Source organism: Marmota marmota, unplaced genomic scaffold, assembly GCF_001458135.2.
Source record: "Marmota marmota marmota unplaced genomic scaffold, marMar, whole genome shotgun sequence".
Lineage (NCBI taxonomy): Eukaryota > Metazoa > Chordata > Mammalia > Rodentia > Sciuridae > Marmota > Marmota marmota.
In genome coordinates, this window is record NW_025999932.1 from 14,165,839 (window position 1) to 14,187,821 (window position 21,983).

Genomic DNA, 21,983 nt, shown 5'->3' on the forward strand with positions numbered 1-21,983 from the left:
ATAGGATTTCTTAAAAAATTCTTCTTATAAGGTGTATTTTATTGGTTGCTTTCCCCTTTTTTTTATTTTTCAACTGACCTTGAATTTCTGGGATAAATTCTACTTGGTCATGAATTATTGTTTTATGTGTGCTGAATTCAATTTATTTTTGCATGTATTTTTGTCTGTATTTTTAATGGATATTGGTCTACATTTTTCTCATATCTGTCTGGCTTTGCTATCAGTAATGATGATCTCTGAGTTAGTATTCTCTATTTTTTTGGTACAGTTTGAGGATGGGTGTTACTTCTTCAAATATTTGGTAGAATTAATCAGTGAAACCATCTGTTCCTGGACTTTCTTTCTTGGGAGGCATTTAACTATGGTTCAACATCTATTCAGATGTCCTATTCTTTTAAAATATTTTTAGTTGCAGATGGACACAATACCTTTATTCATTTTTATGTGGTGCAGAGGATCAAACCCAATGCCTCACGTGTGCTAGGCAAGCACTCTATCACTGAGCTACATCCCCAGTCCCAGATGTCCTATTTTTTTTATATTTATTTTTTAGTTATAGTTGGACACAATATATTTTGTTTTTATGTGGTGCTGAGGATCAAACCCAGCGCCTTGTATGTGCTAGGCGAGCACTCTACCGCGGAGCCACAACCCCACCCCCAGATGTCCCATTTTTTAGTCAGTTTTGGGAATTTGTTAAATGATCCAATTTGTTAGCATATAGTTGTTCATAATATAAGGTTGGTACAAGTGATAGTATCCCTGCTTTAATTATGGATTTTAGTTATTTGAGTCTTTTCTTTCTCTGTTTTGGTCTAGCTAAACTTTTGCAGTTTTATTATTGAACAACTCTTTGCTTCGTTTGCATTTCTCTTTCATTTGTCTTTAACCCACATTATTTCTTCTTTTTTGCATTTAGTTTTACTCTTCAAGTTACTTCAGGTATAAAGTTGTTATTTTGAGATCGTTTTTTCTTGTAAGATATTTTTTTAAGGGGGAGGTTCCTTAAGTTTTGATGTTTTTTTTTAATTTCAGTGTTTTTTTTTCCCTGATTATTTTTTTTTACCCATTGCTTACTTAAGATTACATTGTCTAGTTTCCACATATTTTTAAGTTCTCTAAATTTCTTTTTCTGATTTTAAATTTATTTCATTGCAGTCAGAGAGCTACTCTGTACAGTTTCAATCTTTTGCATTTGTTAAGACTGTGTGTGCTAGCATATCATCTATCCCAGAAAATGTTCCATGAGCACTGGAGAAGAATATGTATTCTGGTGTTGGTTAAAATATTCTTTTACTGCCTATCAGTTATAGTGTTATTCAAATCTTGTTTCCTTGCTGGTGTTCTCTAGTTCTTTCCATTATTAAGCAGTGACTTCAATATTTCACTTTATCTGTTATATATTAACTTAGTGGTCTGCTAACAATTGGACAGAGATTAATTTAAATTCCTGGAACTAGGAAACCTCCAGTCTCTGCAGAGGGGCTTCCTGTAGCATGTGGGAGGAAGGGGAGAGTAGCTCATAAACATTCAGCCAGGAGTTTACATATTTGCTTTAGCTCCCACTTCTTGCCTGAACAGAGTGTCAAGGTCAGCCAGGTAAGAGGGCTTTCTCAGGTTGTTCCCAAATATGTACAAATTCCAGGACATGCATGTAGCCTTCAAGATTTCAAGGAATTGTCAGAATTTTTCAAAGTCCTATTTCCTAAAGCAGTCCCCAGTGTTTCCTTACTAGCTTTTTGGTTTGTCTCTTACTTGTCCCAACTGTTTTCTACTTCCTCAGGCAGTAGTGACTAAAACATTTGCCTGTAAATGTTTTCCACAAATTGGGGTAGCAACTTTTCCAAGACTAGAAAAGTCATGAGTTAGGCAAGGTGTAGATAGGCCTTTTAAGCAGATTCTCCAGGCAGTCATTGGACAGTTCAAAAAAGGTAATTACAGTTCTTTCAGAATGTAGTTCATTTTACTCCCTCCAGTTTCAGTATTGGAAATGCAAGCTCTTATTTTCAAGGTTATTAGTGAACTTGGGAGCAGGAGATGGAGATAAAGCAAATTATATAACAACATATCTCACTCTTGCCAAAATTCAGCTGTTTTTCATAAATAAGCATCCTTGAGTTTCCCGCAAGCTTCTGTTTAATTTTCACATTTTTGAAAGAAGTTAATCCTACATATTTGCCAATTTTTTATTGCTAAATTTTAGAGGATGAAGATTTGGAGTTTCTTAGCCATCTTACCTGATTTCACTCTCTAAAGAAAATCTAGAAAACATGATATTTTAAGTTCTTTGCTTCTCCCAAAAAGAGTCATGCATTAACACCATGACCAATTTTGTGTTAATTTATTTTTGTCCTTGAACATTGAGGAGATAATCTAATACCTTCTAATTTATAAGCGATACTTTCTTTTACTCAATGTGTTGGGAACTCAATGGCTATGATAGCCAGGGTTATGACCAACAGAACTAATGGAATCCCATGCCAGTTCTTCATGCAACTTTTGTGAAGCTGATTTTCCTTGGTGTTGCTCCTTCTGTGTATTTACCTGAGACCAAAGAAGTGGTCCAGTTGGTATAAATTGACTCCATTTGGTACTGAAAGTCTGTAAGATGCCTATTCCAAGTGGTTTTCAGTGTTCTCAGGAAATTTCCAAAATGAATTAGACTATCACCTGTGATTACTCATACTTGGTTTTTATATATTATTTCTTTTTCTGTGTTCTTTAGTTGGTATAGATGCTATTGACTTGTTATCTAGTTTACTAGATATTTTTTTCTCCTATGTCCAGTCTGCAATTAATCTCTCCTAATAAAGTCCTACAATTCATAATTTTAAAAATTGTGTTTTTTTTTTTGTTGTTGTTTGTTTTGTTTTTGGTACTAGTGATTGGACCCAGAGGTGTTTAACTACTAAGCTACATCTCCAGCCCTTTAAAGATGGTCTCACTGAGTTGCTTAGGGCCTTACTAAGTTGCTTAGGCTGGCTTTGAACTCATGATTCTCCTGCCTCAGCCTCCCCAGCCACTGGGATTACTTGCATGCGCTACTGCACCCGACTACATTTGTTTTTGATGCTGAGAATTGAACCTAGATCCTTGTGCCTGAAAAGCATACAGTTTACCATTGTGCTCCACCCCCAGCCTACACATTTTTAAATTCTCAATTATCCCTTTGATTCTTCTTTAATAGATTTTAGTTTTATTAAACATTCCATCTTTCTACCTATTTCTGTTATTTTTAAAAAATATGTTAATCAAACTGGGCATAGTGATGTTTGCCTGTAGTCCCAGATATTTGGGAGGCAGAGGTAGGAAGATCACTTGACCCCAGGACTTCAAAGTTAGACCAGGCAACACAGGGATACTTCATCTCAAAAAAATTTTGAAAAATGTGTGTGTGTGTGTGGATATATACATATATATATAAATCAGTTATTTGACCACTTTTGGTAAGAGCAAGAAATTGGCAAAAAGCTATAGAAGCAAAAAGTATTTAGGTTTTCTCTGGAAACCCAAGTATCAGATGCTCGCTTACGTCTGGTGAGGTTTGTTTTTAGACTTTGCAAGTTCTCTTCTGTTTTATCTTTTTTTTAAAACAAGTATTTCAATTTTTTTAAATTAGGAAGAATTTATTTAAATGTTATATTTATTTAAAATAGGTGTGGAAGAACTTACAAGCTTTGTCAAAGTTTTGTTAATAAGTACATTTACCAGGGAGACATTAGGGCCTATGTTAGCAAGACTTCTTCAAGAATCAGGGTAATGCTTTTTTTTTTTCTCTTATTATTTTTATTTTTTGCATTACAATTCTTAATACACCTTTATACCACAATTTATCATATCTCTGATTGTATTATGTTGACACCAAATTCACATCTTCATACATGTATTTTGTATAATGATGAGGGTCTCTTTCCACCATCCATGCTATTCCCCTTCTCCCTCCCTCTCCCTCCCACCCCTGTTACCTATCTAGAGGTAATCTTCCTTCCTTGCTCTCCCTCCCAACACTTCAGTGGATGAATGTATAAAAAAAATGTGGCATTTATACACAATGGAATATTATTCAGCAATAAAAAAGAATAAGATCATAGCATTTGCAGGGAAATGGATAGCATTAGAGAAGATTATGCTAAGTGAAGTTGGCCAATCCCAAAAAAAAAACAAATGCCAAATGTCTTCTTGTCTTCTTCTTGTTTTATCTTTCTTCTGTCATCTGGTCCTTACCCAATCTCAAATGAAAATCTGTAGTGTTTAGCACATGAACTCTAGTTTGAATCTGGCCTCTGTTTTTTCAGTACCATAATCCTCTGGCTTCAACCTCTTGGTTTCCCTGTTCTCCTGGCTTTTTGGAGGGTGTTGTCAGTGCAGATTACAAGTCAGCAAATGACTTCAGAAGATTTTGTGTGGAGATGTTTTTAGACTTCTCACTTAGATTTCTGCTTTCTTGCTTTAGATCCCAACCGTTTGACAGCCTTAACTTTAACTTCTGCTTTCCAGCCCAGTGCGACTGTCCTTTGTATATGAACTCTGTGCTTCTAAGCTGCAATTTTAAGAGTGCATCCCAGGACAAAACCGAGGTGAAAGCAGAACTTGCCTCTTATGACTCCTGCTTTTGGAATGTTGCTTGATGCCCCAACCACATGTCCCTAAACAATGGCCAATATGTTTTCTTCAGCTTTACACAGGCTCTCCACTGTCTTCAGTAATAATAATGATTGTCCACAGTTTCCTAAATTTTTGTGGTAGTTTGTCCTTTTTACTGTTTTCTAAGTTTCTAGTGCCCCCTCCCCCACATTTGCAATAGCTTTTTCATTTATATCAAATTTGCTTTGGGATTCTCTTCCATGGTAAAAATGAAGTCCATCTTGATTGGAATTAGAAGTCTAAGGTGTTGATTATAACTTAACTTCTATAAGCCATTTTCTTTTCCTTATGCCCAACCCTTTAAGAAAATTACTGCTGATAATTAAGATTGAATATTCATCTCACTTAATAATTTATGGGGTCATTTTTATAGTTTTATGAGATGAAAATGTGAAAGGAATCAATTTTTAGGAGAAAGTTTAATGTAAAAAAATATAGAAATATTATTTATATATAATGTGATCCTTAATTTAGGAAATATTGAACTGGAGTTTTATATTTAATCAGAAATATAGGAAATCTGTGTTTTTACCTGTCATTTGATATGGTAAAACTGACTTTGAAATGATTTAAGTGTTAATATAGCTTTTATAGACTTCTGGATTCTTTTCTAGTGGATTAATGATTTAGAAAATGATGGCTTATATGTTACATGGCCTACAAGTTGCCAGGAGCTTCTGAAGCCAGTATTCCCTGGAACTATACCTTCTATAAGGCGTAATTTTCACAATTTGGTGAGTTTAACATTTTGATAGTTATATACACCTTATAAAACATTCTTTTTGAATTGCCCTTCTGTTGGTATATAGGCATCTCAGTTGTGGAAGTATTGACCTGATGCAACCAGCTTCAGGTGCCATTGCTGACTTGGTATCCAAAGCTAGTAATGTCACATAATCTGCCTCTTGTTGAGTCCTCATGGAATTTTATGGTACAAAAATTGTTACATTTGCTCAAAGGGATTTATAATAGAATTTTTCTTCTATATTATGAAGAACTAATGATTAAAGGTTAGTGTATTTCAGAGAAAAATGCATAAATACTATGTCTTCATCTGTGTATATAGGTTCATCCTTATTGGAACTTTGAAAGGTGGGGAAAAAAAACACCCAAGGCTCTACCCTTTGTTTTTCACATCGGAAGTGATTATCTTATTTCCTGTAAGAATCTTGAGCAAGAAGATATGTTAATGCTATTTTTTGTAGAACTTTAATATCTAATTCTTTAAAAAAAATAATTTCTCAGAAAATCTGTGAATGTTGGCAATAAGGTATCTCACTTCATATAAAAACTATATGTTGTGCTTCCAAAAAAGATGAGTAATCTCATATTGAATTCCATTCATAATCATATTTGGAAGCTTTAAAAATCTTTTATAAATGGTGAAATTCTTATATATTCCTCAAAATTCTTTAGAATTGCTAGGAATTTCTTTAACAACTATAATTTTATACTGTAAGCTGCAAAAATTAGACTTAATTTGAAATTTGTGGAAATTCAAAAGTGTTAAAATGGTGATTATGTAATTTCTTCCTTATAGGTTCTGTTTATTGATCCGGCTCAAGAATATACCTCGGATTTTATAAAAGTTGCTGAACTTTTCTATTATAATAAAATTCCTCTTCGGTAATTGTAAATTTATGTTATTAGACTGTCAGCTGAAGGATATCCAGTGATGTTTTCAATATGTTACACAGAATATTAATGTGGAATTCAGAACATCAGGTAGCTCCCATGCCTGGCACAGCATGGCTTTGTTGTGAAGTGTGATATACCTTTACAATAGACTCTTGTAATCAAAGCTGCCTAATAATCTCGTATACCTTGTTACCTTCCCAAGAAAATAATCTGGTCATTCTGGAAATTTATAGAAGGGCCCAGCTCTATGCAATTGTATTGAATTCATTTACCTTTTTTTTTTTTTTTGCCAGAAAAAAATGTCATTTGATGTCACCATCAGAGAGTATCTAACATTTTGCAGGAATTCAGTAGCTGTGGGAATTTTGGTGGTAGACATGACAATCAGACCTTCAAATAATATTCCTTTTTCCCTTATCTCTAATGGATTTCCTCCATTTAGAGGTTGTAGCCCAGTACTTTTAAATAGTAGTTTATTTTAGTTCAAAGGTAGTTGTGATATTGCTTATTCATCTTCTTTTCCCAGAATTGGCTTTGTGTTCGTTCTTAACACAGATGATAAAGTTGACGGAACAAATGATGCTGGAGTTGCTCTTTGGAGAGCTTTCAACTATATTGCAGGAGAAAGAGGTTTATCAGAAGCATTTGCTTCCATAGTACATGTGAGTTTATGCACTAGATAAAAATTCTTCAGAATGTATAATTTTCTTATAATAATTTCTTATAATAATTTTCTAATAGAACACTTCAAATTCGTGAAAACTGAAAATACGATGATAAATTTAATTCCTGCAACTCCCTATTAAGTACATAATATTGTTCCAACTTCATGAATTAGGTAACTGAGGCTCTGCCAAAATATATTAATTTTTTTAAGCTTACCTAGCCATTAAAAGTTGTATGTAGCCAGGCATGGTGAGGCACACCTGTAATCCCAGCAGCTCAGGAGGCTGACACAGGAGGATCATGAGTTCAAAGCCACCCTCAGCAGTGGTGAGGCCTTAAGCAACTCGGTGAGACCCTGTCTCTAAATAAAATACAAAATAGGGCTGGGGATATGGCTCAGTGGTCGAGTGCCGCTGAGTTCAATCCCTGATACCCCCCCACCAAAAAAATAAAAGTTGCGTATATGCTTAAAGGAAAACATAATAAAAATGATTATTTGGGGAATTATTGAACTAGTTTCTGAATAAAATCATTAATATAAAGATTATTGCAATGATAAATATTCCATATGATAAAGTATATTGATAGTTTGAGAATTTCTAAGGCGGAAGAAATCACTTAGTGACAGCAAATTGTGTGAAAAAGGGAAGATTGATACTGTGTCTGCCAGAGAGATTGTATAAGGAAAGTCACAAATTGGTAAGAGCCTCATCAGGAGAGAATAGCATAATAGAAGATTGTTTCATCATTGAAGTCTTGAAACTATTGTGGCTCATCATGGAAAAGTAAATGTATTGAAGAGCAGTGTTATTAAGAACAGTCAAATTATAGCTTAAAAATAGCTTGTATTAACTTTTATATTCATTGGGCATTAGCTTATCAACCAGTATTATAATAGGTGATGGCTCATCTTCAAATAGAAATTTTCAAAGTGTATACATTTCCTACTCCACTTCTGCAGCTCCCAGAGAAATCACTAAATACCTCATTACTTTGCCATCCTAGGCATAGAAACGATATACATGTCAATTATTTTGTAGTACAGTTCATAAGATGCTGCCATGATATGTGTGTCAGTTTTATATCTTTATTAGTTTTACTAACTTATGGACTAAGAGTTTGTAAGCAACTTAGTTGAATTGACTTAGATCTTTTATTAAGATCCAACTATTTTATTATAAAAGGATCCCTATGATATTCAAAATTGAGGATCCTGAAGACATGTATAGATTATACTTACCTATGTAATCTTAATTACCAGGATTAAATATCTATTCTGTAAGCTTTTTGTATTGGACATTAATTTGCAGGTGATGATATATTTGCCTATCTCTTGCCTTTTAAATCGTCTACTATCATGTTAAGCAAAATATTATAATCCTTTGGAAAACCAAATTACACTTGAAACTATAGGTTTAATATAGCTGCCTAAGAGAGCATGATTAAATGGGTGGTACAACCTATATGTTATATTTAAGTAGGAGGAGGAAGAGAGAAATAAATGAGGAAGGAATATATACAGGCTAAACTGACAGGTGAGAATCTTTTTCTCTGTTATTGACTGGGGCCATGGCTCAGTGGTAGAGTTCTTGCCTCACATGTGTGAGGCACTGGGTTCGATCCTCAGCACCACATAAAAATAAAATAAAGGTATTGTGTTCATCTATTATAAAAAAAATTTAAATAAATAAATAACGGTCCGATGACAACTAAAACAAATATACTAAAAAATTTTTTTCTATGTTTGTGACATCAGAATTTTGGTTTCTCAATATTCCGTAGAGAAATCATGTTGAGCCAATCTTCTGAGAATATGTACTTAAGATGATTTAACTTCTCTAATTTAGAATAATTTTAATAGAATGCAACTTTTAAGAAAATACATGAGGGGTGGGGTTATAGCTCAGTGGTAGAGTCTTGCCTAGTGAGGCCCTGGGTCCAATCCTCAGCATCACAAAAATAAAATTAAATAAAAAATAAAAGTATTGTGTCCATCTATAACTAAGAATATTTTTTAGGAAAGAAAATACATAAATTATAATATCTCATAAAAATCTTGAGCAAATTGCTTTTAGTATCAAGAGTGAGGAAAACTATTAAGACTAAAATTAAAAAAAGAAAAAAAAATACTAAAATTATAATAGAAATGTATGGTAATTACCAAAATGTGATACAGAATTATGGTAAATATAATATGCAGTGATTTGGATCTGGGATGTCCCCTAAAGTCCATGTGTATCGAGGTTTTTGTCCCCAGAATGTGGGCCTAAAAGTCTGGGTATAGAGAGAGGTTTTAGGTCATTGCAGGTATACCTTTGAAGGGAATATTGGAAATCCAGCCCCTTCCAATATTTCTTCACTTCCTGGCTGCTGTGAGGTGATTTTCTTAGCCATATGCTCCTGCCATGATATACTACCTCACCACAGGCCCAAAGCAATGGGACCAACCACCCTTAATGAGCTCAGAGTTCATATTTACATTTCAGGCTTAATTATCCACTTAGATTTGTCTTCTCTCCTGGAGAAAGTTGGTCCTCTTTCTTCATGTCTAGAAGAGCACCTGAGTCATAGTAAAGGATCTATAACTACTTATTAAAGAGAGAAATGAGAAAAAAAATAGAAGTACCATCATGCATTCTGCATATGTGTTTAGAACGTTTGAGACTGGGAGAAGAGTGTAGGTACAAAGAAAATTTAGTCAAGATATTTGCTGAAGAGCAATCAGGAATGTAAATAAACCATTTCTAAAGTAAGTCATTTAAAAGTATTTTATACATCTTTTTAAAGAAAACCAATTACTATAAAAAGAAAAATTATTTTTTCCACAGATGTACCAGAAAGCAAAGGATCAAAATATACTCACTGTGGATAATGTGAAGAGCATTCTACAAAATGAATTTCCTCAGGCTAATATTTGGGATATTTTGGGAATTCATTCCATATATGATAATGAAAGAAAGGTAAGTTAGGACATTATGTTAAATAAAATTAACCAGGCACAGAAAGACAAATATCCCATGATCTTATACATGCAATCTGAAACAGTGGAACTCGCAGGAACAGAGTAAAACGGTGGGTTACAAAGGCTAGAGGGTGGAAGGACTGGTCAAAGGAAATTAAATTTCAGTTAGACCAGAGGAATAAGTGTAAGAAATTTGTTATACATTATGCCGGAAATGGTGGTGCATGCCTGTAATCTCAGCCGCTTGGAAGGCTGAGGCAGGAGGATAGTGAGTTCAAAGCTTAAAAAAAAAAAAAAAAACTTATACATTATGTAACTATAATGGATATCAATAATGTGTACTTGAAAAATCAAAAAAAAAATTTAAGTCCCTCTCACCACCAAAACAAATGATAATTATTCAAGAGATGCATATATTAATTGGCTATTACACAACATATACATATATCAAAACATTGTATACCATAAACTTACAATTCTTGTCAATTTAAATAAAAGGTAAATAATGGAGACTGAGCCAAAAGATTCTGAAAAAGCAAAGGCAGCAACATAAATTCACAAAAATAAAGAATAATAGCATAAAGAATTCTTAAAATTGATGGACGTGATTTCATTGGTAGAGCCCTACCAAATGTGCAATATGTTGGATGAAAGAAACACTCTAAGAGCTAAGGATAAGGAATACTCTTTTTGAATAAGTGACATTTAAGCCGAGTCCTTGAGCAAGAGAAAAAGTTGGACAAAAGAGTACAAGTAACTGATTTTCATTCCAGTCAGAAATGATAGGAGGTCCTGAATTGTGAGGGAACTAAGAGAAGCTGTTGTTGCTACGTATATAGATTGCAGACATGTGTTGCATTTGTGTTTGGGGGAAGCTCAGAAGATGAGGCTTGAGAAAGTAGACAAGGAGCATGATTGCATATGTCTTATAAACAATATAGTCGGCCCTTGGTATCCATGGGGAATTGGTTTCCAAATCTCACATGGATACCAAAATGCATGGACATCCAACTCACATAAAATGGAATACTAGTTTCATATGCCCTGCAACTAATCCTTCATATACTTTAGGTATTATAAATAATGTAGAGATCATTTAAAGTAATGTAAACTATATGTGAATAGTTGTTCAGTATTTAGAAGAAAATGAATAAAAATCTGTACATTTTCAGTATAGGCACAGTGTTTTGTAATCTGCATTTGGTTGAATCCTGAGATGTGAGACCTGTGAATAGAGGGACTCAACTGTGTTTAATGTACATGCAAAATGATTGAAGACTTTGGCAACAGTGAAAAACATGAAAGCTATCAGTCAGAGGTGTCATAGTGAGGTGACCGTGGCACACATTTTTTTGTAAAGAACTTTCTCCATTGTTGAAAATGGATTGTTTAAGGGTAGGAGTGTACATGATGATACAGATGAAGAAACACAGAGGAGAGACGAAAGATGGGATAGTAGTAGGCCTTGCAAGAAGTAGAGGCAGAAGAAAGTGGACATATTCAAGTTATTTAGCAAGTACAAGTACAGGCCTGCTGCTGGATTGGGTATGTTAGAAGTTGAAAAATTGTCAAGAATGGTTAGCAAGGTTCAATTGAATAGCTGACTAGAAGAGATGTGATACTGTTGCCACAATGGAAAGGAGTGGAGGAGGAGAAACAGATTTGTGTAGATACTTGAGGTCTCTGTCTTCCAGAGGAGATGTGAAATAAGAAATTGGATATGTGTGTTTATAGGTCAGAAGTGAGGTATGGACTGAAAGTATAAAATTCGTTACTGGCTTATTTGTGGTAATTAAAGCTTTTGAATGGATAGATTGCCTAGTTGGAAGTCATAGAGTAGCATCTAAAATCAAACATCTAAAACAAAGCCCATCATCTTCCTTATTACCTCAAACTTATGTTCCTTCTTTAAGCCTTACCACAGAGGATAGATTTCATCACTGTTTACCTAGACTACTTATGCTAGAAGCCTGCTAGTCATTCTAAACTACATGTTTTCCCTCTTATTCTCCAAAAATATATATACATAGATCATTAAGTTGGGTTATTTCCACCTATTAAATATTTCATACATTACATCATTATCTCCTTAACTATTTATTGCCATAAATTTTTGTTCTGGCTCTTGCTTTTTTCTTTCCCATACTACTGCAGTAGCTTCCAATCCAGTCTCTAGTATATGATCCTCTTGTACATTTTTTTTTTTTTTTTTTTTAAGAGACACGCTCTCACTGAGTTGCTTAGGGCCTCACCATTGCTGAGGCTGGCTTTGACTTGTAACCCTCCTGCCTCAGCCTCCCAAGCCCCACTGGGATTACAGGCATGCGCCACCGCACCTGGCACTATTGTGTTCTTAAAATAATCAAATCTAAACATATTTTTTCACAAACTATTCCTTGATAGCATTTACAAAATAACCCCTATGGTACTCTAGATACTATATTCACACTTATTTTTAGTGTATCCATCTTTTCCTCTATTAAACTATAAGTATTTTAGGATAGAGTTTATATGCCTTTTATATAAATTCATAAGCCTAATATATAGCAGGTGCCCAACAAATGCAAAAGGGGACTGTAGTGCTGTGGTTAATAGTTCAGAATATTGGTTAGACAGACATGGGTACAAATTCTGGTTCTAAAATATAGTAGCTTTTTCACATGGAAGTGATTTAATCTCTCTGTTTCATCATATTATAGTACTTTGAGTTGAGCATCTCTAATCTGATCTCTGAAGTACTCCAAGATCTGAAACTTTTTCAAACATTTTCTGATATTTGTGAATTTCTGTAAGTTCAGGTTTTTGGATTAAGGATGCTCAATTGGTAAAGTCTTTAAAGATATTCCAAAATCAAAATACTTCTGTTTCCCATTTCAAATAAGCTGTATTCAACTTGTACTTACTTTTTAGACTACTCTTGAGAATGTTGACAATAATAATCATAATACTTAATATTAAATATAAATGAATGAATTGTTGAATGACATATCATTTGTAAATTAAATCCAACTATTGAGGACCTTCATTATATGCTCTCTGACTTCATTATCCAACAGCTCTCCCCTTCATATCACACCCATATTCACTTGTCATTGCCTAAATATACCATATTCTCACTTCCTTCTAGTCCTTGCTGTGCTGTCTTTACTTGGAATATCTTTCTCCATTTAGTCTTCCAAACTTATTCACCCCTTAAAGCTTTCAGTGTCTCCAACAGAAGACTTTTATGATAACTTCCCCTCGATATTCAAGGTTGGTTAGATGCTTTTCTGGACCTTCTTGGAACCTTGATATAACTGTTTTGCTTTCAGTATCAAAACCCATAAGGGAAGACTTTGAGCTCTGTATTCACTGGATCCATCCAAATTGCCGGTGGCATGATTCAATATTGTTTTCTGAATAAATGAATGTAAGAATAAATTAAGTCTAATGCACTTAAGTATTGTCTATATTGAGTTCAGCAAGCCTCACTGCTTGTTTTTGTGAAGTATTTTGAGGGCACTGCCTTGCTCATTTGTTCATGTGTTGCTTGTGACTGCTTATACACTGTAATATCAAAGGTGAGTTATTGTGACAGACCAGATGGCTTACAAAGACTAAACTATTAACAGTCTGACCTTTTGCAGAAAGTTTCCTGACTCCTCCTCTGTGCAGATAAATGACTTTCCTTTACATATTATTTGAAAAGGACAGAGAAGATTAGTGAAACTGACATTTTTTTAATAAAAATATTTCTTTTTTTTCTTTTTTTTTATTGGTTGTTCAAAACATTACAAAGCTCTTGACATATCATATTTCATACATTTGATTCAAGTGGGTTATGAACTCCCATTTTTACGCCATATACAGAGGATAGGAAAGATAGCAGAATACAACAGTCACTAGTATGGCAATATGTAAAAACGTGGATGTGTAACCGATGTGATTCTGCAATCTGTATACGGCGTAATAAAAATATTTCTATAAAAATGTGCTAGTGTCCCTTTTTCTTTCTGTTTCAAACAGCCATATTTTTTGACGCTGATGTTTAATTAATAGGCAGGAGCAAGCTTTTATAAAATGACTGGCCTGGGTCCTTTACCTCAAGCTCTTTATAATGGTGAATCCTTTAACCATGAAGAGATGAATATTGAAGAACTAGAAATGGCTGTTCTTCACAGAATGATGGATGCATCTGAATATTTACAAAGAGATGTTTTTATGGTAAGTAAACATGTAAGAGGAACTACATAAATGATATCTATAAAAGATATTTTCTTATTAAAATTTTTAATGGTCAAGCTAATTGTGTAAAAATTTTCATTTTGATAATTTAAGTGATTTAAAAATTTCTTATACATAATTACATCTTAAATTTGATTCACAAGTCTAGTTTTTACAAGAAAGTTCATTACCAGTAATCCCAAGTTATATGCTATTTATTGATTTATTTTAGACTAATATTCAAATTATCTGTATAATTTTAAATATTCATATATATATACTTATTTTTTAAATAATATTTTTGTTATCGTAGGGCACATTGAATGATCAAATGAATGCAGTGGATTTTCTAATGGATAAGAATAATGTTGTACCCCGTATAAATTCTTTGATTTTGCACACTAATCCTCAGTATCTTAATTTAATATCTTCATCAGGTAAAATAACCCTTCACATACTATTCTAAAAATGCTTACTATGAATATTTCATTGATTCATTATTGAACCTTTAATGTGGAATTTTTCAGTAACTACTGCCATTGAAGATTTCTCTACTTACTTTTTCTTGGATTCACAAGATAAAAGTGCTGTGATTGCAGAGAACATGCATTATTTAACTCAAGAAGGTAATGTTTATTTTATGAAATTTATTCCTAAACAGCATTTTAGTTACTTACATTATGTTGATATTTTTGACTGGAAAACATGATTTAGTTTGGTAGTTTATAATTTATTACAACTTAGGGATTGTGCTGGGAAAATTGTGCCTCTTATCCTAACTAAGCATATATGCAACAGATATTCATCTTGGCTTTTTGCCTTATTTTAAAGTAAACTATTCCATTTTCACCTTTTTAAGAAAGCAATAAACTGATAAAATGCATGAATAAAAGTGCAGCTCCCAGATAGAGGAGAAAATAGTTTTATGCGCTGTGGTTAAACAAAATCTGGATGTTTGGCTTAGGTTAGGATCACAACCAGATGAGAGACCAGTGCAGTAACATTTGTGGAAATAAGGATTTAGCTTAAAGAAGTCTTCACTGAGACCACAGATTTGTTATTGTGCAATTAAATATTCATATAGATGGAGATAATTAGTACAGGTTTTTTGTTGTTGGTTTTGGAGGGCTTATTTTATTTTTCTGTCTGCTTTGTTTGGAAATAAAAATGGGAGCTAATAAGTTAAAGAAAGGCTGGTTTGTATTTCAATATGTAAGAAGTAACTTTGTAACAATAGGAGTGACCTAAAGATAGAGAACTGTTGCAAGGGAGAGAACTTACATATGAAAGATTTAAATCAAAAGTCTACACAATTAGTTTTTAAGAATGCCATAGACTGAGGGACTGGGGTTATTATGGCTCTTGGTAGAGCGCTCACCTTGCTCACCTGGCTTGAACATGCAAGGCCCTGGGTTCGATCCTCATCACCACATAAAAAGAATGCCATAGACTGAGTCCAAATTGGCACCTGGATTACTTTCAGATTTCATGATTTTATGTTCAGAAAGTTATATGTCTATAAGAAATCCAACAAATAAAATACATTTCCATATTATGGCATGCTGTGCCCTTGAATATATCAAGTAAAGGAGGAAGGAGTCAAAGATCAGATTCTGGGTTGTATTTCAAAAATGCCTCTGGGCATCTGACTAAGCCTATTGGAATGCCTTTTGGTTAAATCTCTTGCAAATTAAAGGAATAATAACTTAGACTCTAATCTTTTTATTTGTGTTTATGTAAATGTGTGAAGAAATAATGCAATTTGGTTAAGGTAGTGAAAGGCTCATATTAAGGCAATATTGGAATTCTTTGAAAAGAATGTGTTAGTGCCCTACTCTTATTTCTAAAGATAGCAAGTGGAATGAGCTGTCTTTTGTGTATTTCCTTATTAACAAGGTCAGTTTTTGTAGATTTAGATAGCACTGACTATGGTAATTACTGTAATTTTGAATCTATTCAGGAGTAAGTTTTAGGAACAGCAAATTTTTATTTTAAATTGGTGAACTGATCTAAAGGATTATTTTTTCTATAGTTTTAGTTATGGCATTTAAAATAAAAATTTTCTGTTCCTAAAACTTACTTAAAAATGGATTCTTCCTATAGACTTAAAATTTTGAAATTCTTCTGAAAAGAGAATTACATCAACATAGGAAAAAAAAAAATACAAATTAGACCTAGCAAATGAGAACCAGAAATCAATGAGATATTTTCTATATCTATTAGATAAACTTGACTGTCTTGTTTTTACAGATACATGGGGTGTAAATACCAATTTTTTAAAGTAAATATAGCTAGAAGACAATTTTACTTGCCAACACTGGGATCATGAAAGCTATAAAACAATTTCTCTATTGGTAAAAGAATTGTGCGCATCTGTTCCTTAGGGACTACACTCTTTTTAAAAATTTTTTTTGTATCTGTATTTATATAAAGGATTACAATAAACTACTCTTCTAGCACTTTTATACTAGCACTTCTGTATGTACATTACATATTTCCACATACACACATTTTTCAGAAATAAGATATTTTGTATTAATTGAAAACTTTTCTTAGTTTTATTTTAGAAAGAATTAATTTTACTTGACTATTTGAAACTTTCAGATGATGATGTAATTTCTGCAGTCACTCTGTGGATTATTGCTGATTTTGATACACCATCTGGGAGAAAACTGCTTTTTAATGCATTAAAGCACATGGTGAGTTAGCTATTCTTCCTATAAAAATTGTAGTTTCAAGAAAGCAATATGAAGAGCATGCATTAAATTTTTATTTCTCTTTGCGTACATTTTAACTTGATTAAAACACAGCACTAAAGAAATTAAAGAATTCAATCTCGATGTAAAACAGGTAACCTTACCCAGAAAAAGATAACCCATATATCTTCCATGACTCATGGTCTATATATTCTCTGTTAGCCTTATGATCCAATGTATACATGCCTAATAGTGGTTATAAATAGATTATTAAAACAAAATATTCTAGAGCCTACTACTAACTCAGTAACCACAGTACTGCTTTTTATCAGTAGTAGCTAGTAATAGCAATTTTTTTGTTATGTAATGACATAGCACTTTCTCCCTGATTATTAAAGAAAAACTGAGTAAACTTGTTTTACCCAAAATATTTTAAGCTTTAACTTAATCTCGTTTTTTATTATTAGATAATTGTAAACCAATATGCTTGGATTCATTTTTATGTTTGTTTAAAAGTACTCTTTAATGACTACCTGTATTTCTAAGGGAACATATTCCTGTCTTTATAAGAAATACGAACCAAAATATTTTGTGAAATTATTGCTAAGCATAAATTTAACAATGAACATTTATGTTCTCACCTGTTTCTGAGGTTCAGGAAATCGGGAGCAACTTGGCTAATTGTCTCTGCCCTCACTCATCTCATGAGGATGCAGTCAAAATATGGCTTCGGTTGCCGTCATCTGAAGGCCAAGTTTCTAAGATGGCTCACTTACCTTCCTATTGGCAGGATTTTTTGTTTGGCTGTTAGCAGAGCACTTTATTCCATTGCCACATAGACCTCTTTTTGGTGTTGCTTAAAATCTTCACAGCACAGTAGCTTTCTCCAGAATGAGCGATAGAGACAAAGACAGCCACAATGTAATTTATGAAGTACTCTTAAAAGCCACAAACTCTGTTTGTTACACAGTGCACTTCTATTCAGTTTGAGAAGGTGCTACATGAGGCCATGAATACCTGGAGATGGAGATCATTGGGGCCATCTTGGAGGCTGGCTATCACATTAGGCATAAGTAATACATCTTAAGTAAAACGTAACATTTATAGAAGGATTTTTCACATCATATTTAGACAATATCAGAATGTATGCGGGCTTTTCTCAGTGACCAGAAGACCAGCAAATTTCAAAAAAAAGGTGGTTTGTAATCTTTAGGGAGAAGTTAACTTCTGCTTGCTATTCTCAAGAAATTCTGAGAGCATGTTCTCTGAGAAGCTTCCAAACTGCCTTTCTTTAGTAGTTATATTATATATCACAAATAACTTTGATTTGACTTGGTTGCTTCTTCTGTAACTTTGAGAAGTGCTATCTTTATAATTTCTTCTTAAAGGATAGATGTTTATTTTCATTATATGGAAGCTTTTCAAAAATAAATGTATCTTTACAACAATAAATTTAAAATATTATAACATGAAGTACATTAATCTTGAAAAGTAGGGATAATTTTTTAAATTTTTTAATCCTAATCAGTTATACATGACAGCAGAATGATAATTTTGAATCTCAAATGCTATCTGTTAGAAATAGAAAAATTGAAGAAATAACTTTTGTATAATAAAACCATCATTTCACTGTAGTTTTTCTGATTTTCACTCAGATATTTTAAGTTTTTTTCCCCTTGAATTTGAGAATATTACACATTTCTTACAGAAAATTGAAAGTGTAGAACAGCAAAGATGAACAAGGAAGAAAAGTATTTAGGTCATAGAACCCATTACTTAGAGTCAGTCTGTTAATTTTTAGGTGTATTTCTTGCCTATATGTGTGTGTGTGTGTGTGTGTGTGTTCATTTTTACATGGCTGAAATTATCACTTAGATTTTTATCCAAATTTTTTTCCAATAATAAAAATTTCATGTTGACAAGAATTTGAATGAATGCATAATTATCCATGTGGAATTATATAATAACAGTGAAAATTCAGGTGGTTTAAGTTTTTTGCTACTATAGATAATCTGTCATAAATAACTTTGAATATATTACTTTCCTGTATTTTTATTAGTTCTTAGAATAGGGTACTAAAAATCAGTGTCCTAAAAAGATGTTGCCCCCATTCAACATCCTGAATCTAAGGGTAGTTAACATTTTTAGATATTCAATAATTCTTAACAAATGTCCTTTTAAAGTGGCTAATTTCCAGTTTTAGAGCAGCTATGACATCACAGTGTTAAGTCTTTATTTTTGTTATCTAATTTTTTCTACCAATTTAAAACATTGATAGCTTCTATTTTTTTTTTTTTTTTTCCGTTATAGATGGACACGATACCTTTATTTTTGTGTGGTGCTGAGGATCAAACCCAGTGCCTCACATATGCTAGGCGAGCACTCTACCACAGAGTTATAACCCCAGCCCCTAGATAGCTTCTTTTTTTTTTTTTTTTTAAAGAGAGGAGAGAGAACTTTAATATTTATTTATTTATTTATTTTTAGTTATTGGCGGACACAACATCTTTGTTTGTATGTGGTACTGAGGATCGAACCCGGGCCGCACGCATGCCAGGCGAGCGCGCTACCGCGTGAGCCACATCCCCAGCCCCCTAGATAGCTTCTTAATTGTGTTTACTTTATAACTAGTGGCACAGAGCATTTCATTGATTGGCCAATTATATTTCCTCTCTTCTGAATACATTGTTTGCATCTGAACAAGTGTCTTTAGCATATGTGGTACTAAATTTAATAGCACATTCATTTATCTAGTAAATATTCAACTTAGTTAGTTACTGGGGATATAATTAGTATACAAAACTAAGACTGTGTCCTTGTGCAGCTTAAATTCTAACAGAGGTGGGGTGGGTAATCAAGCAGATACTCTCTAATAGATATAATAAGCTGAGTTAGATGTTAGAAGCTGGGAAGTACTATGGAAAGGAGAAAATCAGTCCAGAACCAGGTTGCAGACTAATGACAATTTTACATAAAATTGGCAGAATAGGCCTCAGTGAGATGGCGATATTTAAGCAATGACTTAAAGGAATTGAAAGAATTAACTATTTAAATTCCAAGGAGAAGTATATTCTCGGTAGAGAGCCTTGTCTTTGCAAGGGTCCTAATGCAAGAACATAAGTGTAGGAAGATGGTAAAGCATGCAGATAGAACACAGTGAGTAAGGAGGGATGACAAGAAATAAGGTAACAAAATTGAGGTGCCAAATCATATCAGGCTTATAGGTGTCAAGGTTTTATCATCAAATCATAGGAGCACTTGGTAGATTAATATTCTTGTATCTCAGCTTGTATTGTTTGCAACATCTTATCACTGAAATCACCATGAGAATTTTACAGTTAAAAATACTTCTGTATTTGGGCTGGGATTGTGGCTCAGTGGTAGAGCGCTCACCTAGCATGGGCGGGACCCAGGTTCGATCCTCAGCACCACATAAAAATAAAGGCATTGTGTTGTGTCCATCTACACCTAAAAAGTAAATATTTTTTTAAAAAAATACTTATCTATATTAGAACTATCAGACTTATAAAATTCCTTTTGTCATTTTTAAAGTTTTAATTCTGTTTATTTTGTAAGTGTGTGTGTGTGTGTATACACACATATAATTATATATAATTTGTGATACTTTTCACAGGTTGTGCTTAAGTCCCCACACCTAGTTACTATAACCCTTTACCATTGAGTGTGTATGTGACTTGAAGACTTGTTTCAGTTCAAGGATTTTGTGATTGCTTTTGGTCTTTGTTTACCCTTGGAATAGTATCTTAGAATTTACTTTTCTAATCACTCCTAGGAAGCTTCGGCCTTTGGCATGAACACAGGCTTCCAGACTTCACATAATAAGTTTAGTGGTATTTTTAAGCCTGATTATCTAGGAGTTACCCAGAGTCAGAGTAGCTTTTTGTTCAGTAGTGTTTATTCAGAGGTTTTGCTTAAGTCCCTTAAACCAGTAATGGCTTCTGCTCTTTTCATATTTTTTTGTGATTTAGGGAATGCTTTCAAATCTGCCTCATTCCCTGTTCTGATTTCTCTTGAGTGGAGACAATATAGAATATATTGCAGTCTTCTATACCTTCAGGAATGAGTGATACCAGAACAGTTTTTTACTATTTCTTTCTGTAATTCTCTACTAAAATCTGATTACTCTGCCATTTTACTTGCTACTAGTATCATGTACCTTCTAGCATCTTCTTAATTGCTTTCCACTAAGATCTCAATTATTTTTGACAGTGCCCCTTAGGTATAAACTGCTTTACACTATAATCAAAATAGCTATTGTCAGAGCTATAGAACTCTGTCCTTGGGTCCTTCTCTTTCCTCAGATAGAACATCTGTAACATTGCAATGAGACTGAGTCAGGAATGGCAGCCTTTTTCTTCCATAATGCCCTTGATCTATGAGTGGACATTAGTAAGGGAATTGTAATAGCTAGTTAACTTTTTTTGCCCCTCTTTGCGTGGGGACCTCTACCCTATGAGTGAGCTGGTGCTGAGGCAATTGAAATCCTATTGTATTCAGTGGGCTATGCTTGGTACAGAGGTTCTGCCCAGCAAGAGGGAGCAAGTAGGGGGAAGGGAGCTCTAGCACTCTTAACCTGGACTGCCTCAAGTAAAGAGTTTATGCAACATAGACCTGTCCTATCCTTTGGGATGGAGCATAATTCTAAACTGGGAGTTGAAAACAAAGGGAGCCCCTACACTTGAAGCTGAACTCTGTAACTTGGAACTCAGAGGTGGAAAGGATGGAAGCCAGTTGTGGCTCAAAGGCCACAGATTCTTATGTTGTTTGTGAGATTTAGTGTGTTTTCCTGAAAACATTTTTCTTTATAAGCTTTATGCCATTGAGAACAACTTCCAGAGATTTTAATGATTGTTTTCTTAACATTTTTTACCAATTATAAGATTGTTCTACTAGAGAGAATGTCCACCAGACTTCCCCCAATAGCCTTTATAAGAAACTACAAATTTAACTGTTTTTTACTAATTTTTTTGTTCATACCTTGTAATACTACAACTTTATTTTTATGAAAGTAAATTTTTTGTTGGAGCCATCAGTTATATTTTTTGAAATAATTTATTGAGAGTGCATATTTTCTGGCCTTTTAAGTGTGAATATGTTCATTGTTGCTTTCTAGTTATTGATCAGAATATTTTTCCTCAAAACCAAGTAGAAAT

General features: G+C 33.5%; 1 protein-coding gene across 1 annotated transcript in view; it reads left to right on the forward strand.

The window, feature by feature from the left end:
- Uggt2 (UDP-glucose glycoprotein glucosyltransferase 2) overlaps positions 1–21,983 on the forward strand; it is a 223,718-nt gene that overhangs the window by 111,246 nt on the left and 90,489 nt on the right. Inside the window, exons 15-22 of the mRNA XM_048800999.1 lie at positions 5,259–5,378; positions 6,185–6,270; positions 6,809–6,944; positions 9,777–9,908; positions 13,949–14,113; positions 14,427–14,550; positions 14,641–14,739; positions 16,718–16,812. Coding sequence (XP_048656956.1) covers positions 5,259–5,378; positions 6,185–6,270; positions 6,809–6,944; positions 9,777–9,908; positions 13,949–14,113; positions 14,427–14,550; positions 14,641–14,739; positions 16,718–16,812 — 957 coding nt within the window. The remainder of the gene's footprint in view (positions 1–5,258; positions 5,379–6,184; positions 6,271–6,808; positions 6,945–9,776; positions 9,909–13,948; positions 14,114–14,426; positions 14,551–14,640; positions 14,740–16,717; positions 16,813–21,983) is intronic.